Source organism: Phragmites australis, chromosome 11 (genome assembly GCF_958298935.1).
Source record: "Phragmites australis chromosome 11, lpPhrAust1.1, whole genome shotgun sequence".
NCBI lineage: Eukaryota > Viridiplantae > Streptophyta > Magnoliopsida > Poales > Poaceae > Phragmites > Phragmites australis.
Window position 1 is genome coordinate 2,970,860 of NC_084931.1, and position 24,482 is coordinate 2,995,341.

General features: G+C 44.0%; 3 protein-coding genes across 3 annotated transcripts; 2 read left to right on the top strand and 1 right to left on the bottom strand.

The window, feature by feature from the left end:
- The first annotated feature begins 3,098 nt into the window (after positions 1-3,098).
- On the top strand, positions 3,099-4,316 carry LOC133884773 (glutathione S-transferase 4-like). Its single transcript, XM_062324323.1, has 3 exons — positions 3,099-3,440; positions 3,541-3,589; positions 3,711-4,316. The coding sequence occupies exons 1-3, from the start codon at positions 3,288-3,290 to the stop codon at positions 4,178-4,180; spliced, it is 672 nt and encodes a 223-aa protein (XP_062180307.1). The 5' UTR covers positions 3,099-3,287; the 3' UTR covers positions 4,181-4,316.
- Positions 4,317-7,167: 2,851 nt separating this feature from the next.
- On the top strand, positions 7,168-8,375 carry LOC133884774 (glutathione S-transferase 4-like). Its single transcript, XM_062324324.1, has 3 exons — positions 7,168-7,492; positions 7,593-7,641; positions 7,763-8,375. Exons 1-3 carry the CDS (start codon positions 7,340-7,342, stop codon positions 8,230-8,232), a joined length of 672 nt encoding a protein of 223 aa, XP_062180308.1. The 5' UTR covers positions 7,168-7,339; the 3' UTR covers positions 8,233-8,375.
- Positions 8,376-11,338: 2,963 nt separating this feature from the next.
- LOC133885066 (protein SRC2-like) lies at positions 11,339-12,133 on the bottom strand. The gene has a single exon (XM_062324700.1). It carries the CDS (start codon positions 12,131-12,133, stop codon positions 11,339-11,341), a length of 795 nt encoding a protein of 264 aa, XP_062180684.1.
- Between the last annotated feature and the right edge of the window lie 12,349 nt (positions 12,134-24,482).

The following is a 24,482-nucleotide window of genomic DNA, read 5'->3' on the forward strand; positions in this document are numbered from 1 at the left end:
ATATGATTAAATTTAAGCAGGATTAGATTGGCTAGCAAGCATTACACTCTCCTCTCGGGCAGTTCTAATGGCGCTAATGCATGATGACTCGTAAACAAGAACACGCCTCTCCATATTATTGCACATGTTTTTTTAGTGATGACATATGTATATATAATTATTAGAACAAGATGAAGATCAGAGAGCTTTTATCCCTTCATGACTAGTTTTGCTCAGCTCTAACCCCGGGCCATCCACGTGGACTGGCCGGCCTTCGGGACGAGTCAAATAATTAAGCGCTCCAAAGTGTGGTGTGATACTATGAGAAATTTTTTAGTGTAAATATGTACCACTGAACGGGTTGATTTACATAAAACCTCTCGTACAATCATAAAATATTGTAAAATAACTTTTTTACTGTTAGGTGTAGCATCAACCGCACTACTGCAGCCTTCAGATACAGATGTACAATATTTATTATGTGTACGTTTACACCTATTTACTAGTTTATTCAAAAGATTTCTCTAGATACTATCCTACTCTTTTTTTACCTTACGTTTTATACATCGACACGGTCTCTAAAATATATCATTTTTCATTACTGTTTCTAATAATTTGTTGTTGAAGTTTATTGAAAATATAGTCATTTAAAGTATTTGTTATGACAAATCAACTAATATCATTTTTGTGTGATAAATCTTAACACTCCTATGTATATTAATTGTTAAAGTTTATAAAGGATTTAACTGCACACATCTCTAAATGTTATCTACTTGAAAACGAAGAGAATAATATTTATACAACGATCCTGGTTCCCAACCGAAAGGCAGCTGGAAAATTACCACGAGCATAATCCAAAACAAAATAGCTAGATCACCGGATTGCATCCATGATAAATCAACGCGCCATTGAAAGACACTATTATTAATATTTATCCAACGTATCATTGAAAGACACTAGAGTTTTTTTAACGTAATCCACAAAATACTCGGTTTATTCAATCACATGAGAGCTGTGGTGGTGCTCGTGAGAGCAGGCTGCGGCACGTAGGAGAGGTGGCAGTGTGTATGAGGGTGGAGGAGCACGCAAGGCGGCAGAGGAGCACGTGAGCGGCCATTTCTTTTTTTTTCTTTTCAAAAATGCCCTTATACTCCTCATACTACTCACATACACTCCCTATACTAACTCTGGACAACTGAGAGTATTCTAACCGATTTGAACCATCCGATTCAAAAAAATGGATGGCCTAAATTACTCTGCGGCTGCTGTAAAATTTCTAAAAAAAATACTTTGTACACTTCTCCTGAATTGGATTTGATGCGCTTCGCCGGATTAGTCCAGAAAAGAAATGGGAGGAGGAAGGCCGCAGCTCGTGCCCCATTAGAGTTCACAAAACCGTTGAAAACCACTCGATATTTGCGAAAACCGGTCAATTCGATCCGTACCGTATTTTGAATCCAACCGGCTTTTGAATTTGAATTAAAAAATTCGAAAAATAATTAAAAATACTAAGACAATTTTAAGGCCTTATGTGATTTTTTTTTTCAAAAATAATATCGTTTGTATCATATTTCATGAAGAGGAAGTTTAAAAAAAATACTGAAATATACCATATGAACAGGATGATTTAGCCCATCATATTAAGAAAAAGGTTAACATGAAAACATATTTTTTTTATGGCGAACCTTAAGAGTATCTTTAAAATTGGTTTCACAGTTTTATTACTCTATGATTTTTACAAAGTTCATAAGCATAAAGTGAACATGTTAAGAAACAACACTCTAATTAATTTTTTTATGTTGACCGTTATTTTTGCTACATAAAATATAGTATAAGTAAACTAATAAAAGTGATTTCACTAATTTTGGAGGTGTGATGGATGAGTTATGAATTAATCTAGTTACAATATATTTACACAATCATACATGTTACAGTAACTATTTCACGAGTTCATGTATTTTAAAAGATATAGGATCATTTAAGAAGATTAACAGAATTGGTTTCATAATTTTTGGATAAGCGAAGAATTAACTATGTATTTAATTATGTTTAGTAAATACATTTTCTCATAAAAATATACATCTTTTTTATGAGTATAAATACTTTTATCGTATAGATCATGTTACAAAGAAACCAACACAAATTGTTTTGCTTGATTTGAAGCTCAGATGAAATTTGCTTGATTTGAAGCTCAGATGAATTAGTTATCGATTTTATATGGTTAAACTATTTTTTTTAACTTCACTGAAATTCGAGAAAAAATAGTTTTCAATAAAACCAAGCGGTTTTTGACCACAAACGAAATGCGAGAAATACAGTCGGTTTTTGATTGAATCAAGCGGGTACTAAATGTCGATTCGACCGGATTTTTGCCTCTGATTTACAAATTTGATCGTGTGAATTTGACTAAATTCTCATAAAATTTTAAGCAATTTTTACGAATTTCAGAAAATCGTTAGATCCCAGTTTTTGACCCGCAAACGAATTTGTAAATCGTCACTGACTGGATCACTGCTCAGCTACGGACGCAAGCAATGCCGTCACGGTGAAGGCCCTTCCCAGCCCGAGCACCGTGGGGCAGGCCCTCTCCAGTCTCGTCTCGGTGGAAGCCCTGCATGCGCTTATTCTCGTCTTCTTGAGTTGGAGAAATTAAGGTCAGGATTAGAAGCACATGCAGGGAATCAGGAAGGGATTATGAGTTAATGAGAAGTTAGTGAGGTGGATGCTTTACGATTTGTGCTGTCAGTGTCATGGTTTGGAGGGGGTCCAGCTTGATGAACCCGGAGACCTGGTCTCATAGGATTTTGCTCCCTCCTGACGTGTACAAGAAATCGACGCAAGCAATGACGCAAGCAATGGCTTCTCCCTCCTGAACCGGGTTTGATCAACTTCGCCGGACTAGTCCAGGGGAAGAAATGGAGCTGACGTGTACGAGGAGGAGGAGGAGGAGGAAGCTTCGCCCGCAGGCCGCAGCTCGTGCCCCCATCCCTCGACCGATACTGACTGAATCACACTCGCTCAGCTACGGACGCAAGCAATGGCGTCACAGTTTCTTTAGTAAACCCGGGAAAGCAATGGCGTGACCACGACCTACTCCGGAAGAGAGTTGATTAAGCTCAGGGTTAGCGACGAAGCACCCACCATCCGTTTCTAGTACCTTCTTCTCCCCCAGCCTCTGCGTCCTGTATAAATTGCAGCAGCAGCAGCAGCAGCAAGCACGCGTCGATTCGTACCGCTGGCGCGCCGGTCTAGTCTGCAAGAAGCAGAGGCACTCGCGAGAGCAGAGCAGAGGGAGCGCAGCTGCGGCGATGGCGAAGCCGGTGAAGCTGTACGGGTGGGCGATCTCGCCGTTCGTGTCGCGCGCGCTGCTGTGCCTGGAGGAGGCCGGCGTGGAGTACGAGCTCATCCCCATGAGCCGCGAGGCCGGCGACCACCGCCGCCCCGAGCACCTCGCCAGGAACGTACGTGCCGCCGCCGCCGCCCGCAGCCGTCGTCAGTTTCTTCCCCGCGTCTTTTCGATGCGTGATTGTCACTTAACGAGCTGTCGTCCTGTGCTTGCAGCCTTTTGGGCAGGTGCCGGTTCTCGAGGATGGAGACTTGACGCTCTTTGGTAAGTTCATCACTCGATTTTGCTCCGGTTTCATCTATTCTTTCTAGGCGTGATTTCGATTTCCTGGAGGACGGAAACCACCATGAGATTTTTAATGTACATACGATTATTATTTTCTCAGAATCTCGCGCGATTGGGAGGCATGTTCTTCGCAAGCACAAGCCGGAGCTCCTGGGGGAAGGGAACCTAGAGCGGGCCGCGATGGTGGACGTGTGGCTGGAGGTGGAGGCCCACCAGCACCACCCTGTGGCAGTTGCCATCGTGGTGGAGTGCGTCTTCGCGCCGTTCCTCGGCCGCGCGCGCAACCAGGCGGCCGTCGACGAGAACGTCGCGAAGCTTAAAAAGGTGCTCGAGGTGTACGAGGCGCGGCTGAGCCAGAGCAAGTACCTGGCCGGCGACTCGATCAGCCTCGCCGACCTGAGCCACTTCACGCTGATGCACTACTTCATGGCCACGGAGTACGCCGCGGTGGTGGAGGCACTGCCGCACGTCAAGGCGTGGTGGGAGGAGCTCGCCGCGCGGTCGGCGGCGAGAAAGGTGGCGGCGTTCATGCCGCTGGGTTTTGGGCCGTCCAAGAAAGAGCAGCAGTGATGTCTTCCCTGTGTCTATGTGTTCTGAATTCTGAACTTCTGTCAGAAGAATAATGCTCTCGGTTTCGAATTTTCAGTCACTTTTGTTGCATCTTCCACAAGAATAGGTGAATAAACATTTTATTAAGATTTTCGAATCCGATTTCTCTTATAAATTAAGTTAATTCACTTCTTCTTTATTTATATGTTCTTCTAGAGCTCTAGCTTGTCGTGATTTTTTTAAAAAAGAATAAGTGAAGTAACAGTGATTTCGGATGGGTTTAATTGAAAGAGCATAGTAACTTGAAATCTTCAGAACGTAATCAAGTGGGATTCTTCAGAGCTGCGACAATCTCTTGGTTCCAAATGTGTCCAGATAGACTTGGGATCTTTATTTAAGATGTTATTTTCTAGGGTTTTGTTCCTTTAGTTCATTTTAACCGTTAACACAAATCTGACACAAGCTAAGTAAAATGACCGGCTCCATCTTTCCATGTCATGTGAGACATGACATGAGATATTACTTATGTCCGAGTCATATTTGTGACTGTAAAAACTCATTCCCGTAACCGTAAAATATTACTGATTTTTATGGTCAAGAACTACACCGGACTTTACAGTGGCGGGGTGGTTTTAACGGTCATAAGTCTGTGAACGTAAACGCAATAGGGTTTTCTGTTGCGTGATGGGTTTTATGGTAACAAACGTGACTGAGACGCAAGCAAGATCTCATGCGACTTAGAAATAGCCATTCTCAAGATGATAACCTCATTTACATTAATTAAATAAGAATCCATAAGCGTAAACCGCTGACTACTAATTTGGAGCCGCAATTTGTAGGGCACGAAGATCTGCTCTACTCATCGGTTTGACTATACCTTCCATGAGACGACAATGACAATATGATTGACATCATATTATCTTCATATCTTCCGTCTAATTCTAGGCAGGAAGATCTACTTTAACCAAAAAAAAAAAGTATCACATCTAATTTTTCAAAAGAATAATCAGGTACATTTCACAAGTGTGTTAGTATCAGTTTCAACATATATGTGGTGATATTGTCACTGATATACAGTTTTATATCAAACATATAACTTTATTAAAATAAATACCAGAGTTTACAATACAACGAACGATGTTGTGAGGAGGAAGACAAGTCGAGGGGGGCACGACTTGGTAAAGCCATGAAATGGAGCTGACATGTACAAGGAGGAGGAGGAAGCTTCGCCCGCAGGACGCAACTCGTGCCCCCATCAGAGTTCACAAAACCGTTGAAAACCACTCGATATTCGTGAAAACCGGTCAATTCAATTCACACCGTATTTTGAATCCAATCGGTTTTTTATTTTGAATTAAAAAATTCAAAAAATAATTAAAAATCACAAATTTTTTAAAAAATACTAGAGACAATTCTAAGACTTTATGTGATTTTTTTCAAAAATAATATCGATTGCATCATATTTCATGGAGAGTAAGTTTAAAAAAAGAAAAATACTGAAATTGACCATATGAACATGATGATTTGGCCCATCATATTAAGGAAAAGGTTAACATGCAAATATATATATATATTTTTATGATGAATCTTAAAAGGATCTTTAAAATTGGTTTCACAGTTTTATTAATTTTTCTATGATTTTTACAAAGTTCACAAGTATAAAGTGAACATGTTAAGAAACAATATTGTAATTAACTTTTTTATATCTACCGTTACTTTTCCTGCATAAAGCATAGTATAAGTAAACTAATAAAAGTGATTTCACTAACTTTGGAGGTGCGATGGGTGAGTTATGAATTAATCTAGCTACAACATATTTACACAATCATGCATGTTACAATAATTATTTCATGAGTTCATGTATTTTAAAAGACATAAGATCATGTAAGAATACTAACATATTTGGTTTCATGATTTTTGGATTAGCAAAGAATTAACTATACATTTAATTATGTTTAGCAAATACATTTTCTCATAAAAATATATATCTTTTTTTAGTATAAATATTTTTATCATGTAGATCATGTTACAAGGAAACCAACACAATTTATTTCACTTAATTTGAAGCTCTGATGAATTAGTTATAAAGTTAAGTTTTTTTCCTTGAATTTCACTAAAATTCGAGAAACCGAATGGTTTTCGACAAAACCAGGCGGTTTTTTATCACAAACGAAATACAGGAAATACGGTCGGTTTTCGATTGAATCCAGCGGTTACCAAATGTCGATTCGGCCGGATTTTTTTCCTCCGATTTACAAATTTGACCGTGTGAATTTGACTAAATTCTCATCGAATTTTAAGCAATTTTTACGAATTTCAGAAAATTGTTAGATCCCAGTTTTTGACCCGCAAACGAATTTGTTAATCGATACTGACTGGATCACACTCGCTCAGCTACGGACGCAAGCAATGGCCTCATGGTGAAGGCCCTTCCCAGCCCGAGCACCGTGGGGCAGGCCCTCTCCAGTCTCGTCTCGGTGGAAGCCCTGCATGCGCTTGTTCTCGTCTTCTTGAGTTGGAGAAATTAAGGTCAGGATTAGAAGCACATGCAGGGAATCAGGAAGGGATTATGGGTTAATGAGAAGTTAGTGAGGTGGATGCTTTACGATTTGTGCTGCCAGGTGTCATGGTTTGGAGGGGTCCAGCTTGATGAGCCCAGAGACCTGGTCTCATAGGATTTTGCTCCCTCCTGACGTGTACAAGAAATCGACGCAAGCAATGACGCAAGCACTGGCTTCTCCCTCCTGAACCGGGTTTGATCAACTTCGCCGGACTAGTCCAGGGGAAGAAATGGAGCTGACGTGTACAAGGAGGAGGAGGAGGAAGCTTCGCCCGCAGGCGGCAGCTCGTGCCCCCATCCCTCGACCGACGCTGACTGGATCACACTCGCTCAGCTACGGACGCAAGCAATGGCGTCACAGTTTCTTTAGTAAACCCGGGAAAGCAATGGCGTGACCACGACCTACTCCGGAAGAGAGTTGATTAAGCTCAGGGTTAGCGACGAAGCACCCACCATCCGTTTCTAGTACCTTCTTCTCCCCCAGCCTCTGCGTCCTGTATAAATTGCAGCAGCAGCAGCAGCAGCAAGCACGCGTCGATTCGTACCGCTGGCGCGCCGGTCTAGTCTGCAAGAAGCAGAGGCACTCGCGAGAGCAGAGCAGAGGGAGCGCAGCTGCGGCGATGGCGAAACAGGTGAAGCTGTACGGGTGGGCGTTCTCGCCGTTCGTGTCGCGCGCGCTGCTGTGCCTGGAGGAGGCCGGCGTGGAGTACGAGCTCATCCCCATGAGCCGCAAGGCCGGCGACCACCGCCGCCCCGAGCACCTCGCCAGGAACGTACGTGCCGCCGCCGCCGCCCGCAGCCGTCATCAGTTTCTTCCCCGCGTCTTTTCGATGCGTGATTGTCACTTAACGAGCTGTCGTCCTGTGCTTGCAGCCTTTTGGGCAGGTGCCGGTTCTTGAGGATGGAGACTTGACGCTCTTTGGTAAGTTCATCACTCGATTTTGCTCCGGTTTCATCGATTCTTTCTAGGCGTGATTTCGATTTCTTGGAGGACGGAAACCACCATGAGATTTTTAATGTACATACGATTATTCTTTTCTCAGAATCTCGCGCGATTGGGAGGCATGTTCTTCGCAAGCACAAGCCGGAGCTCCTGGGGGAAGGGAACCTAGAGCAGGCCGCGATGGTGGACGTGTGGCTGGAGGTGGAGGCCCACCAGCACCACCCTGTGGCATTTGCCATCGTGGTGGAGTGCGTCTTCGCGCCGCTCCTCGGCCGCGCGCGCAACCAGGCGGCCGTCGACGAGAACGTCGCGAAGCTTAAAAAGGTGCTCGAGGTGTACGAGGCGCGGCTGAGCCAGAGCAAGTACCTGGCCGGCGACTCGATCAGCCTCGCCGACCTGAGCCACTTCACGGTGATGCACTACTTCATGGCCACGGAGTACGCCGCGGTGGTGGAGGCGCTGCCGCACGTCAAGGCGTGGTGGGAGGAGCTCGCCGCGCGGCCGGCGGCGAGAAAGGTGGCGGCGTTCATGCCGCTGGGTTTTGGGCCGTCCATGGAAGAGCAGCAGTGATGCCATCCCTGTGCCTGTGTGTTCTGAATATTCTGAACTTCTGTCAGAAGAATAATGTTCTCGGTTTCTAGTTTTCAGTCACTTTTGTTGTATCTTCCACAAGAATAGGTGAATAAACATTTTATTAATTCTCTTCTTTTTTATTTATTTGTTCTGCTAGAGCTCTAGCTTGTTTTAAAGAAGAATAAGTGAAGTAACAGTGATTTCGGATGGGTTTAATTGAAAGAGCATAGTAACTTGAAATCTTCAGAACGTAATCAAGTGGGATTCTTCAGAGCTGCGAAAATCTCTTGGTTCTAAATGTGTCCAGATAGAATTGGGATCTTTATTTAAGATGTTATTTTCTGGGGTTTTGTTCTTTTAGTTGATTTTAGCCGTTAACACAAATCTGACACAAGCGAAGTAAAATGACCGGCTCCGTCTCTCCATGTCATGTGACTGATATATTATTTATGTCCGAGTCATATTTGTTACTATAAAAACTCATTCCTATAACCGTAAAATATTACTGATTTTTATGGTCAGGGACTTGCACGTTCACTTGTGACCATAAGAACTACACCGGACTTTACCGTGGCGGGGTGGTTTTAACGGTCATGAGACAAGTTCTCGGTAAGATTACCGTCCATAAGATAATCATAAATATAGAGGTTGAAGTTTCCTCTTCCGATACTAAGAATCTTGCTTTCGCAAACAAATAAGCTACATGAAGATAAGAAGGCAAGAGTAAGAGTAAAGTTTAAGCGAAGAAGATGATGATGATAAAGATAAAAAGAGTATTGAAGAAAATGATCAAAGCACCTCAAGTGATAAAGAAATATATCACAAGATCGCCTAGCTCATCTCAAAATTAGAAAATGACCTTAAGAGGATCAATGTCATGACCAATCATCCAATCTTTATAAAAGATTTGGTCGATACAATTGATCATATCAAGAATAAGAGAGAGACAATGAAAAGAAGCAAATCATTTGCAAATACAAGAAGATAGGTGAGTGAAGATAAATATTCAAACTCAAGTGATGAGATCTTCATCATCTAATTCTCCAAGAGAAACTCTTTCTCAAGGTCGTCATTATACAAGTCGTCATCACACAAGTGACATATGACCAAAGGTATGAAAAGCGATATAAGTGATGATGAATCTGACAAGAATACACCATCTCAAGAAGAACTTATTGAATTGATCGATAAGCAACAAAAGAGCCTTAAAGAAACAAACTAAAGAGTTTAAGAAATTCAATGCTCTTAATGGTATTTATACTTATTTTGTATCTAATTATAAACAATTATTGAGCAAATTCGAATTGCTAAATAAGAGCATGAAGAGCTTAAGGCAATACTTAATGACATTGAATCTCAATCTAAAGTTCCTTTGAAGCAATCTTTCTCTCTTTAATTTCAATTTTAAGGTAGATACTTTTACTTCTTGTGATGATTTAATTGATATATCCAGCTCATCTCTTTGCAATGAGACATGTGTTGAGAATGTTTTTTAAACCATATAATGATCTTATTGCACAAGAGAATGATGAACTTAAGCGAGAAATAGAGAAACTCAAGAAAGATTTGGCAAGATTAAAGGACAATAATTTTGTGGAGGGGTTCATCATGATATGATTCAAGTGCCATAAAGAAGACCACAAGTCCTTCAAGTGCAAACACGATAAAAAAAGATGAATCTCTCCAACAAGACCCCCAACATCTACACCAAGCTTAACTACAAAATCAAGACCAAGAACAACGACTACAAGATCAAAAAGAAGGATAATGGTAAGGTGGTTGAGCATATGGTTGATAGAAAGGATCGAGGATAGAACCAACTCATTTTGGTGCCAAGAAAGTCATCATCAACATGAAGAGGTCCCAATCGATTTGGGTTTCAAAAAAAACTTAAAGTCCATAGATCAGATCGAGATATTTGGATACTTGACTCATAAGATTAAGTAAAGATTCAAGTAAATGAATCAAGTGTACAAGAATATATGCATTGATGAAGAACTTGATCATTATATAACCAAATCCTCCACCCAAAGGTAAAAGAGGTAATCAATACATAAACACTCAATTGCATATAGTTCAGGGAGTTATATTGCCACCCAATCGAGTCACATCAGTAGAGTTACAAGTTTGGGGAAAACGGGAAGCACATAGGGGTAGCTAAACTGATCTGGAAGAAGGAAGGGAATGGGGATTGGGGAGGAAGCACTGAGGAGAATCGAAGCCGAGGAGGAAGAGGAAGACTTTTGAACGATAGGTTGGCTCAGCGGTTGGTTTGCTGGGAGCGAGCGTGCATGCGCATCAGGCGTTCGACGCTCTGCTGCCGCACTCGCCCCAGCGTCGGACCGTTCGTGCTCCAGCTCGTGGTGAGGCTCCAGGTGTGAGCCGAACCGGCTAGAGTTTATCTTTGATTTCACACCGAGAAAAAAATAAGATCAGATTTTAGTGCTTGAATAGACCTTAGCTCATTTCTGATCTTATAGTCATCTGTGGCCGAGAAATTTTCTCTCCCGACCTTTTAAAAGAGGAAGACTTTGAGGAGGAAGGTCTTCTGGTAAATGTTCTTCGATGTTCTCTCTGCGTGCTGCCGGCCATGCTTTGTAGCCCTTGCATCTCCCTCCGAGTGGCCCCTGGAAGCTAGCCCACGGATCTGGCCTGCAAGCCCAACAGTGCCTTGGCCCAATGTCCGAGACGGATCGTCAATCATCATCCATCGGAATCGAGAAATTGACAAAAGTTGATAATTAAACACAACATAATTCTTTCATTATCTTTCGATAAAAAGCTAGCACAACATGATTTCTTTGAGGTGAATTACGAGAGTGAACTGAGACACACTCGTACGACAGAAGACAGGAAGAACACAAGAAGTAAGAAACAACAAAATTCATCGGTGACAGTCATCATCCCGTGAGCAACGCATTTTGATACACACGTTCATTACAGAGCATGAACATTGCAGTTCGTGCTTGGGTTAGTAAGGTGTCGACGATGTCGAGTGCAACGGAATTCGTGCAGCATGCAGGGACAACCATGCAAGGGAATTGGACATCAATGGCGCCGCCATCGCAGCATGTTTCCCTCCGGTCGATTGAGCGGGTGATAATCAGAAGCTCATGCTGTCCATGAACACGCCGTCGTATGCGCCGTCCACCTCCGCGTCGGCGACCATGTCGCCGAGCATCATCCCGCCGACCGCGCCGCCGAGGAGGCCGAGCCCGAGCCCCGCGCCCATCCCTCCGTCGTGCCTCGCCGCCGGCGCGTGGCCGTACCCGTACGGTGCCCCGTGTGTGGTGGCACCGTAGCCGTACGCGCCGCCGTAGGGGGGCCCGTAAGCGCCGGCCTGCTGGTACGGGGTCGGGGCGCCGCGACGCGCGGCTGCCGGGTACGCGGTGATCGCGCCCGCGCCCTTGGGCCGCCGCTTCGCCGTCCCATGCATGTAATGGTGGGCGTAGGGCCCGGCGGCGGCCGCGTCCTGCGGCGGCGCGTCGGTGAGCCTGTACGAAATGTGGAGCACGCCGCGCTTCCGGCCGCTCACGGGGCGGCGCACCTGGTAGCTCAGGTGCCTCTGCTCGCCGCCCTCGGGCGCCGCGGCGGCGAGGTCCTGGACCGGCACGAAGACCTCGCCGACGTCGCGGTCGCCGAAGGCGCGCTCGGTGCGGAGCAGTACGTGCAGCGCGAGGCCGCGCGGGTCGGCGGCGGGCGGGATGGTGAACCGCAGCGGGGCGTGCCACATCGGGTTCCGGCCGCCCTCGCGGTCGGCGTACGTTCTGTGTGTCGGCAGCCGGGGGTCGCCGCCGGAGATGGACGCCACGGCGTACACGCGCATCTTGGTGAAGAGCGTCACCCGCTTGAGGTCCTTGGCCGAGATCAGCGTCACCTCCAGCAACTGATACGCCATTGCGCCGTAACGCCAATTGATGTATGGGTGGCGGGAGGAATGGAGAGGAAAGCTATGGTCGGTTCTTGTAATGTCACGTACGCGCGCGGTTCCTGCCTTTTGTGTCGAACAGTTAGATGAAGGGGGGCTAGATAGCAAAATTACGGTTTTGGCCTTCCAGGTGTAAGTGGTTTGCCTGATGGTTTTGAGTGCAATTTTGTGCAATGCTAGGGGCTTTTGTTGGGGTGGCCATTGGACAAGAATAGCTTCGGTTAAGTCGGTTATTCTTATCTTAGTGCTATGGTTACCGGTAAACCTTCAATAACGGTCCTTTTATAAATGGAAAAAGCTAAAAAGCAAAACAATAATCACTGTCAAAACTTGAACGGGACATGCCCCAACCATCTGATTTACCAGATTATCATTCATTACAATCGCCAGAAAACTTATCATCCCCTCAAAAACCATCTCGCCCACCCCAAACCGTCGGGATCGAGCATCGTTGGTGATTTTTCTTGTTATATCCATATGTTTTTTTAGTTTTTATTTTGTTCTCTAATGACCCTGTATGGGGTTTCTCTTGTGTCGCATCAACTCCTTCCAAAACCATCTTAGCACCCCCTAGTTTTATCAGCTCATCGGTAAGAATTGCTTCAACATAAGTCATTTTCGCTTGCACCATTTCCATCAAGATGTTTACATCATATCCTCCTATATTCCAAAAGCGTGAAGCCGGACCTGAAACAATGCAAGGAGGTAGATCGACTCTCGTTCCATCTTCTAGTTAGCGCCTATATCTTGATAGAAACTGAAAGGTACGACCTTGTCCAAATTCCGTGGCTATTTCTGCAGGAAAAATTGAGGATTACATTGATGATCGATGACCTATACTAGAAGCTATTCAGTGAATGACATTGCTTGCGACCATTCCTAAGCGTCTACACCCTTTTCGAAGATCTTACAAACTTAATTCCATCCTCAGATGCCAAATGACTTGGATGTATTTTTATTTTTACGGGTCTATTTTGAAATGTAGGGAATAACATTCTAATATATATTAGCGTCATTCATCGCTTATCTATAGAACAAGGTATGTCCAGGCCTTTCTGCTATAGAGGAAAAAAGAGAAGTGTTGCTGCAACACTATTTTGTGTGTGTTTGGGCGAAGGAGAGAAGGTGTGGGATTGGGTCAGATAGTCATGTGCATTGGTGTGGTGCATTTAGCTATTTCTTAGAGTAATTTTTGAAAAACTACATGTTCTTTCACATACCTGTAGTCATTTGCATTGGTGACGGAAATTCTAAAACACAGTTTTTTTAAAAAACATGAGGTCTTAGATATGTAGTTCTTTATGAGAATATAATTTTTATTCCATTAACCAAAAAACACAATCAAATCACTAGCCAAATGACTGATACAAAGTCCGGGGCAACGTCAACCCACATATGGGTACCGTGCCCTAACTCCTCTCCATGTCTAGCAAAAACATGGCTATATTGTTCCACTCCCTTCGACAAAACAAAAACTGGAAATCATCCAAACTTAAGATACAAAGACTCTTTGCCCCAAGCACTAGCACACCCACCAATGCAAGCTTCAGATCATTGCTTTTCATCGCTGCGACGAGATTTGCTGAATCGGATTTCAAAATTACCCTCCCTATCAGTGGCGGACCTGGATCTAATTTTAAGTTAGGTCGGAAATGAACGACGAGCTTTAACTTATAGCAAAATAAACCACATCATCATTCATATTTAAACTATCATATAATTACGGCGATAAATGGAGAAGTAGCAAGTTCAAGATATATGCTTCCTCTTTGGTGAAGGGTAAATCAATAGTAACAATATTTACACATACCATAATATTTATCTAATGAAGAACCTTTTGCAATCACTTATTTTGGAAACAACACAGTAGTACAACGGACATAACTTGCGATTTAACTTTGATTTTGTTTTGCCATGTCCGTGCTCGCCACAACAGGTGTAGCTCCCAGTCTTGTATCTGTGCCTGGCTTCGGAGCCCGACGCACTGCCCTCTCCTGTTACCATGATGCTTCGGTGGCCCCATGCTACAGTTAGGGCTTCGCAAAGAACTAGAGGCAAGAGCTAACGCGAGTCGTCAATAGGGAGGAAGAGAAGGGGATCTCCTATTTCTAGCATTCCACACAATTAACATACTGGGTTGCTTGGGCTTTTACTGCTCTAATTTCCAGCCCCTAGTGCCATACTCCTGTTGTTCTTGTCTTCTCCAAGCACCACTGACACCCCTCGATGCAGGTTCTTCTCCATCGTTGGTTGGCTGCACACATTATATAATAAATCATCAAAGGAGACACAACATTAGTGACGGTTCCTCAGAACCCATCACTAGTGCATTATTAGTGATGGGTCCAGTGCCGACCCATCACTAATGTGTGACCCAGGCTGGGACCCGGTCAAGATCCATCACTAATGAGGGTTCATTAGTGACGGTGAGCAAACGACCGGTCACTAAAGATATTAGTGATGGATCGCATTAAAGTCCGTCACTAATAATTCAATCATTAGTGATGGATATATGGGCACACGTCACTAAATGTAGCCTACTCATTAGTAACGGGTCGTTATGAGAATCATCACTACTATTAAAGTAATTAGCGATGGGCCATAGTTGTTACCATCACTAATGATTGACTCATTAGTGACGGGTGTCCTTATCACTCGTTACTAATTTCTGCGCCGACCACTTCTACCCGCTCGATCACTCTTATCCGCCTATTTCTCTCTCTCGACCACTCTCATCTCTGCTCACATCCGCTCGCCTCCTCCTCCTGCAGCCACCGCCATTCGCACCTCACAGCCGACGCTGCCGCCATCCTCTCGCCTCCACCACAGCCTGACATATGCCGCCGTCCCCCTCTATCCGCTAGGGTTAGGGCGATGGATCAAGGTAGTGACGGGGGTCATTGCCATTGCCATCGCTGTGACGGAATTGGATGGATCCCGACAACTCCTCCATCGGCTCACACACCAGGCGTACACTACCCTCCAGGCGTTCTCCCATCAGTCACTATCGAGACTGATCATAGTAACCTCTTTTCTTTTTCTCCCTCATTGTTAGGCTCATAGTAACACTCATTAGGACAAAAAAAATTTAATTTAATTGAGTTTATAGTACATTAGGCTCAATTCATATCATCCTATCATGTAGGTGTTCAAACTGATCCTATGGTGATAGGTGGTACTGTACCTTTGGTGCAATCCACTCTAGATGGAAGGAATTTTGTGAAGCTATCTATCTCTTTTGACATACGTTAAAGGGGAGAAAGTAGTGAGGATATCACAATTAGGGCTTGTGGAAATGCATCACCGATTTTGTTGCACTCCGAAAAAGCCGTCGTTGAAGGGTGACTGAAAGTGCTTGAGGAGCATGGGTTCTTTTTGCCTGACTACAACTCTTTTTGAATAAAAACGCTTGAGAAGGGTGAAGAGAATTTGGCTTCGATCAGTGAGAGGCTTTCTCAATTCGATGAATACGATATGGTACAGTAATATGTAATCTGGTTGTTTTGATATACATGACTGTTAGCGTGTATTATTTTCATAATTTTATTTGATTTGCTTGTAGGATATTTTTAGTGACACCTTTGCAACAATTATCTTTCATGCTATATTAGATCAAGTCATGGAGCATCTTGGGTTAAGTTTTTATGACCCCAGAGTGGACTTCACTGCTGAAGGCAACTCCCAGGCTGATATAAGGTTTCATTTAAGTGAAAAAGAATCAGCTAATAAGACATTATTTACTGTATATGGTAAAGCATCGGGTCATCCATGTCAAGCGAAAGAGAGTGCACTAATTCATGAGCTAATGTATATCGATGAAGTACTAGGATATAATATTGTAGATTTCAACTATGTTAAATATCAGAGGTTACGTGCTCCGGTAAATGCTCAAGTGTAATGATGTATGGATATTTGGATAAGTACGTAATGTATGCATAACTATATTGTATGGTTGACTTGAGTTAAATTCAAGTTTCTGGATATATATCTGTGTTCTTGAATGTGAAGACGGCTGCCAAATCCTGACATTGCTTTAGGATGTCGTCCATCGAAGTTCAGCTCTATTCTATTGAATGGGATCTGTTGAAGTACTCTCAGTTTGCATGCATGCCTCTGTTCTGAAAGTCGATTTCTTCTTGTAGAAGTCATTAGTGATGGTTCTTAGTTTTCACCTATCACTAATGTGTCATTAGTGACAGGTATACTTATCACTCATCATTAATGTTAAATAATTAATGACATGTGTCATTATAGCCCGTCACTAATGATTGTCCTTATAATCCGTCACTAAATGTAGCCTCAAATTTGTAATATTCAGTTAAGTTTGTGTAACCTCAAATTTATGATATGTTTGTAGGAGAAGACGACTGTCAAATTCTGACTTTGCTTCAAGATGTAGCTAGTATACAGGTAAATCCCTTAGAGGGATGAGCACATTAGTGACGTGTGAGAACTTCATGGGTCAGTAAAGATATAGATAGTGACAGGTTAATTTACCACTTGTCACTAATGATTGAATCCCATAATTGAGAGACTCGGTCATTAGTGACGGGTCGTATCTATAACCCGTCACTAATTATATGTTTATAAATAAAGGGCCCGGGAACCTTATCCTCCGATTTATAGATCCTAAGCTTCCTCCTTGCCGCTGCACCCACCGCTCTACTCCTCCAATCCAGCGTCGTCTATGGCCGCCAACGACAAGGACCTAGCATCATCGTCCTCGGTGACAGCCCCCGACGATGACTACATCGATTGGGACCTCTTGATGCTGGAGGCGAAGAAGGAGGATGAGAAGGAGAAAGCAATTGCCAACGAGGAGGCGATCGCTCGCGCCGTCCATGAGGCGGAACTCATCAGCGAAGCTGAGGGAACAATGGAGGCCATCTTCAGTGATGAGGCCATCGCACACCTCTTGGCAGAGGAGGTGGAGATGGGTGGCGATTCCAACACCGACAATGGCGAGGAGGATGAGGATGAGGATGAGGAGATGGGTAGCGACTCCGACACCGACGATGAGGAGGAGGAGGAGATGGGCGGCGACTCCAACATGATCGATGAGGAGGAGGAGAAGGAGGATGAGGAGATGGGCGGCGACTCCGATATGACCCAGGATGACAAGAGGAAGAGGAGGAGGAATAGGAGGATGAGGAGATGTGCGACTCTGACATGACCGACGAGGAGGAGGAGATGGCTAGCACCGGTGGTGACTCCGATGACGACACTGATGAAACGTAGTCCATTACTTACCTAGGTTTATGGTGGTAATGCGAATTTAGCAAGTTGGATTTAGCACCCTTCTTTTGTAGTCCGGATGAGTATCTTTTTGTGTAATTCAGACCTAATCATACTCCATTACTTACCTAGGTCAATTAATTGGAAAAGTGTGTTAAATTGATAATGCAAGTGAGACAGCTAATTGAGTACATTTTTTCTCATCATCGCATTATCCTGCTACCAAATCCTGACTTTACTTCAGGGTGCAACCAGTATACATGTAAATAGAGGGATGATCACATTAGTGACAGATGATAACGTCACGCGTCACTAAAGAGGTTATTAGTGACGGATGAATTTACCACCCGTCACTAATTACCAAGTCCTAGTGACGGGGTGGTAAATCCACCCGTCACTGTGACCCGATCATTAGTAACCGATGGTAAATTCACCCGTCACTATGACCCGATCATTAGTGACGGATAGTAAATTCACCTATCACTAATGATATATTTATAAATAACAGGTCCGGGAATTCTAGCTTCCGATTTTTCCTAAGTCCCGCCACGCCCGTCGCTCATTCCTCCTGACCTCCTTCTCCCGATCGTCCCCAAGGCCGATGTCGTCTCCCTGCCATCCCCCTCCCCAACGCTGTCTTCCCCTACGCCCTTGTCCCCGACTATTCCGGCGCCGAGGAGCCCACACTGCTGTCGCCTCCTCCCCGACGAGCACCCCGACACCGAGGAGCCCGCGCCACCATGCTCTGTGCCGCCATCGTCCTCATCCGTTGAGGTAGGCCTCCCGCCGCCCCCTCCTCACTGACGCCTGCTGCCATCGTCCTCATCCGCCATTATGAGTTACTTCTGTGCATTTTTTCATACTTTGTGTGTCAGGGGTGAATGCAAATGGTATGTTAGATTATATTACTCGATGATGACAACAGCTAAGTGAGGTTGTGTGTGACAGCGTAGTCTACTTATGTGCGACAATATGAACTTAGCAGTTTAGCACTGATGAATTAGGTGCGATGTTATCTTACCTATTAACACTTACTATTGAATACTTAAACTCTACGTGTCCCTAATTTTGACCCTTGAGTTGTGATTTCTATGTAGTATTTACGGTAATATAGGAGATAAAGGGTCTATGAATCAATGGTTAGCAGTTTAATATAACTATGTAGAATTTTTGCTTTTCAATATGCATAAATATAGAGGCTGCAGTGCATGCTATTCTTGGGAATAATCTGAGAATTAAGAGTGTGTTGTCACACATACTAATGATATGAGATAGCCAATTTGGTGTTTGGATGGCGACATCAGTCGTAACCTGCTTTCTGAGAGTAAAACTTGATAACATAAACATGTTCTTAATGTTTATATGCTTGGTATATGCAATTTTCATGTTTATCTATTTTTATTTTTGCTTATGTTCAATCCTAATAGCACACATTAATTCTTATTCTTGTTTATCTAATGGTGTATATTCTTATCACTAATGTATGCATATTGTACAACAAGTTCATGATGGTTAAAATTAAATTTCTAAGAAAATCCCAAAAATAAATTTAGGTTGTGTAACCTACTACGTCGTCGCCCGGTTGGGAGTGTTTGATTATAAATATGACTTGGTAACTCATCATATTTATAAGAAGATACTTTCAAATTATCCACATACTTTGGACAGTTCGAAGATATGTGGCCCGAGTAGTAGGTTTCGTGCTCTTGTATGGTTCTAGAGAGAATTTCGGTGGTGTCTCCCTGTTGTCCTCTAGATACACACCCTCTCGGCTCATTGTTGAGATGTGTATTTGGAGAACAATGGGGAGGTGCTGCTGAAATTTTCTCCAGAACTGTACAAGAGCATAGAAACCTATTCGTGCCACATATCCTTAAATTTGATTAGGACCTATCTTTGCCTATTAGAAATTAGCTAAGATCCTTCGCTTTGGATAAGAAATACATCATATTTTCATAAATTCATATAAAAGTGAATATAGTTACTAAGACTTATATAGTTGTATCTGCATATTCGTGTCTACTAGATGTCTGCCAACGAGTCATCGGGATCCTTTGACGAAGCACAAGCTCCCAGTCAGACGTCTGCGCAACCAGGTCCCAGTGGAGCAACAGTACGAAAGCCAAGGGCACACGCAAAGTGGCTGACTAAAAAGATTATTGTCACAAAAATTGATGATGATAGTGTGCCTATGGAGAAGAAGGTCATGCAGATGTTGCGGAAGCTCGCAGGCCTTAATGCTCGAGAGAGGGTGCCATTGACCCTTCCGAAGTTCGATGACCTCACTGTGGATCGAAAGAACGCCTTGTTCAATGATGGTGTCAATACGTTTCTAGAGTTCCTGGAGAATATGAATGCGAAGGCTTGCAGGGCTGCTATGAAAATGATCGCCAAACTTTTGAGAAGCCATAAGAGCAGGCTTGTGGACGAGTATATGGTAAAAGAGTTGGAGCCCTTCAGCAAGTACCCATATATTAAAAGAGTGGATTGGGAAGCTTTTGTGGCATTGAAGGGCTTTGAGACGTTCCAAACGGAGAGTTCAGCAAAGAAGCGGCTTCGGACAAAGAACAAGCAGAATAACAATCTATGCACAGGCGGGTACGTGGGGGAAAAGGGATAAATGGTAGGCGGAGGATGAAAAGTTAGCCAACGAAGGCCGCAAGAATCCTTGGTTGCAATCCCAGGACGATCACAATCGTATTTGCACGCGAGGGGTATGCTCTCAGATAGTGGAGAAATCACCTTCAAATCCAGTGAAATCGAGACAGTCACTCAAAAGGTGAAAGAAATAGCAACCCACTCCCCTGAAGGTTCATTCACCGGGATCAGGGAACATAGTGTGCTCTCTATTGCGCTGGGAAACCCTGAGCACCAAGGTCGCGTTCGAGGCATGTCCAGTTCCCAGAGCTGGAAGTTAGGCTTTCCCGAACACGTCGGGATATAGAAGAAGAGGAAGAGGTCGGTCCCAATAGATGTGGAAGCATTGACCTAGTCAATCAGGGAGATCATTTATCAAGACATCCTGTAAAGGTTTGCAGCACAGGTAGTCGTAATTCCTAGTGCATCAGCGGGTGTAGCCACATTGCTGGACACAAGAGTAGTCAAGCCTCCAGGGAGATTGAACAACATGTCTTCTCTCCATATGTCGAGCCCGATACCATAGACCTTCTCGATGGGCCCACGCCATGCTCGCTGGTCATAAGACATGGAGACTACTATATTGAGGTTATAAAGGACCATGTGCATCCAAATATCCAGGTGTTACATACGGTCCCGATACGTCCTGGCTATGCCATGGTCTTCGTGGATTTTCTACATGCTAATGTTGTGGACACTGATTTGCCTGTCCCCCCTAATGATGAGATCAAAAAACTGAGTCACGCTCATCTTCAAAGGATCCAATAGAAGAAGGGGGACATCGTTGTGCACACGGTATCTAGGAGCGATCCGCCTGGACGTTCAAGTTCCCTACCCCAACCTCAGCCTCGAGATGCGCTAGTTGTGTCGCCTTTGCCCACTCTACCATTTACAGTTAAGCAACCAGAGAGCAGCCCAGAGAAGAAGAAGAAGCCTTTGCCCACTCTGCCATCTACAAGTAAGCCAGGGTCTAATAAGCAGCTGCCGAAGAAATCCAAGTCCTCTAGTAAGGACTCAATCGCCAAGAAGCATTGGATAGGGGAAGCTTGGATTAAGGCAAACCAAAAATTCAAGCTTGGGAAGCCCTTGCTACCAGCAGATCCACTTTGGCGGGCAAGACAACCTTGTGTTGAGTTGCATAGTTACTACTTGCAAGGTTGTAGAGAGAAGAAGATTTCCATTGTCTTATATTACCAAAATCGTCACTTCTTGACTGGGAACGGCTACTTCCACATGGGCTTCAACGACTTATACGACCTCTTCAACCTCAATGGCCTGGACGTGGGGTTATTATGATGCTATACGTTGTAAGCCCTTTCAAACTAGACGTTCATTAATTATTACCACTAAATTCTCCAATCTAACTAATTTCTTATATGTAGACACTTGATACAAGAAACGAGGAAGAATGAGCCCTTCAGCTTCCTTGACCCCCAAAATATGATAATTTCTTTGATGAAACAACAAAGAGAATTCGTTGTGAAATATGTGGCTAGGGCACAGTACGGGTGGCCATTGGATCTTACTCGTCATTGCCCCCAAGTAGCTGACTTTAAGGAGGCTATTGAGTGACTTTAAGAAGGAGGCTATTGAGCTACACTGCCAGCTCTCTCAAGTGACAGTTGAGAAGGAGGAAGGGTAAGCTTCTAATATCCCGGCAGGCTGCTCATTCATATTGTCTTCTTAACATGTCACCCTACAGAACTCTCCATGGCCTAAGAAGTTGTTGCCCAAGAAGGATCCTAGATGTTAGCCGCCCGCCAACACCTCATCGTAACGCTCAATGTATATCAAGAGGTGCTTGACGAGGTTAGGATCCAAGCAGAGGCTCCCTGCAGAGAGGATGCTCCAGGACTTGCTACCTAAGCCACCAAGCTTGCTGAAACATTCGGTGAGTCCCGAGGGACGATCACCGAACACCTGTCGAGCCAATCCCCGTGGAGCGTGGAGCTGGCACTCACCTTTGCGTTGGTAGTCTTGAAGACCAACCAACCGGAGCTCAACACAACCGCCTATAAGGTTTTGGGAATTATCCAGAAGAGTCGTTAGCTGAGAAGGTTGAGGAGGCAACTGGGATAGCCAAGGCCTTTATGGATGAGATGGACTTCTTGCCCTCATCGTAGTTTTTCCTTTTGTTAGGTTTAGTTGGAAACTTAAACGTTTTTCACGCTTGATGGGAGTACTTCATGATGGACTCTTTTGACAGCATATCGTGATTTTCTTATTGCCTTTTTTCCTTCAATTAGTTCAGGACGCGTTGATCACTAGTCGGAGCGCTTATTATGACCCGCCTTCAATCCACTTTAATGGGAGGTGTTGTAGCCCTCAGTCATTCATGGAATACGATAAGGAGTCTTTTCTTAACCCTGAGTTCGTGACGCAATGGCTCTTCTCTTCTCGTTGGAATATGTTTTTAGAGGGTACACAATATATTGTTTTCGGTTCCAGCCCCTAGCACATATTGAGCCCCCAACTGTCTACTCGAAAATAGGGTTTCGGGTAGACAGTCCAAATAGTAAAAACATAATAAAGTAAAGGGAACTCATATTTCCCTTGGGTAGAGACAATCTTTTTTGTCACCCTGAGTGTGAGTTTAGGATGAAAGACCTGAGAAGCGGCTTACCCCATTTATTAGGCATGAGGATGCATTGAAAGACAAACAAGCAAGAAAAAGAAAATCGATCAATTTCCTATGCAATATGATATTTATTATTACAAGAAAGTACTCTTAGGACTTACACTTAGAATTTATAGAGACTCCTAATGACCCATGAGCTATTTTAGACCTATTATCTTAAACATTAATGACACCGACTAGATTAAGCTGATAAGCAGTGACCTTTATTGGCTTCGGGGTAGCGCAGGCGCTGTTTCATGGGCTATGGACTACTCATGAAGTCGAGCCCCCAGGTTTGCATCTCGAGGCACTATGATTGTAGTCACGACTAAGGCTTCTTATCTACCTTGATCCTTGAGCTCTTGGGGTCCTTGCTTGGTTGGTGTTAAACTACCATGTCGAGACTCCGTTTGTCACAATAGATACCTGTCTTGGGACAACCCTGGATGGTGATGACCCCCTTGGGTTCCGGGATCTTCATGCACTAATAAGCGTAATATGTGGCTACCATGAACTTGGTGAGAGTAGATCTTCCCAATATGGCATTGTATGTTGTCTTGAAGTCAACCAGGTCAAACAGAATTTTTTCTGTTCGAAAGTTGTCATGCTTCCCGAAGGTAACATGTAGCGATATCTGACTGATAGGAATGGCCGAAGATCTGGGTACTATACCGCAGAACACTTGAGTAACCAGCTTGATAGCAAACCGGGAAATCGGTATCCCTTCGAAGAGGTTGTTCAGGGAACTCCCTCCATCGATAAGAACTTGGGTAACCCTGTAATTATTTATCGTAAGCTTAACTACTATTAGGAAGCGGTTTGGCCGTACGAAGTTATCAGGGCAATCTTCTTGGCTGAAGGATATTTTAGTGTTTGACCACTTAATAGCTTGACGACCCTTGGGGATGGCAGCTAGGACTTCACGGGCCACTGTCATGTACTGTCGTTTTGACTCGTAAGATGTGAAACCACCGAACATGTAGTCGTCCTCTCATCCGGCTTGAAAGACATCAGGTCCATATGGTCCTCATTACCATCTTAGTCGGAGTCTCTACTTTGGGCCATGACCTGGATCTTCTTTCCCTTGGATGCTTTCTCGGCCTCCGCTTTGACCATCTTTTTCCAAAGCTAGCACTTGTGGAGGTTGTGGTTGTCAGTCTAATGGAGGTTACTGTCACGTTTGCTGGAGCCTGTATAGAGCTCTTCCCTAGGAGGAACCGAGACGCTTGTCAGGGAGGGTGTCAGGTAGATCTGCAAAAACTTCTTTAGAATTATTTTTCTTGCCTTTACCTCCCTTTGCGCTCTTCTTGCGCTTGGCCTTTGCCTTGTCGCCCTCGAGCCTAAGTTGAGGGCGCTTGATGCCCTGAGTCTTCTCCTTGATGAAGAAAAGTATGTCTTTAACCTTCACGGACTCATCAATAATCTTCATGCACTCCTTAACCATGTCGAGCTCTTGGATGACGATATCTTCCACGCATCTTCGGCTCCTAACCCCACAGGTGAATGCTTGTATGATGTCGTAATCGCTGACCTTAGGGATGTTGTTCTAGATATTGTTAAAACGATATATGAACTTGCGCAAGGTTTCACTCACCGTCTGCTCGCAATGGTAGAGATCATTCTTCGCGTCGAGACGAACATATGTACCATGGAAGTTGGCTCGAAATATATCGCAAAGCTGCTCCCACAAGTAGATTGTTCCCAATGGTAAATTGGTCAACCATATATTGGTTGCCCCTTCAAGGGCGGTAAGGAGGTAATTAGCCATTACCTTCTTATCCCATCAGCCGCTTGGATGGGCGTGATATAGATCTGGGGAAATTCGACATG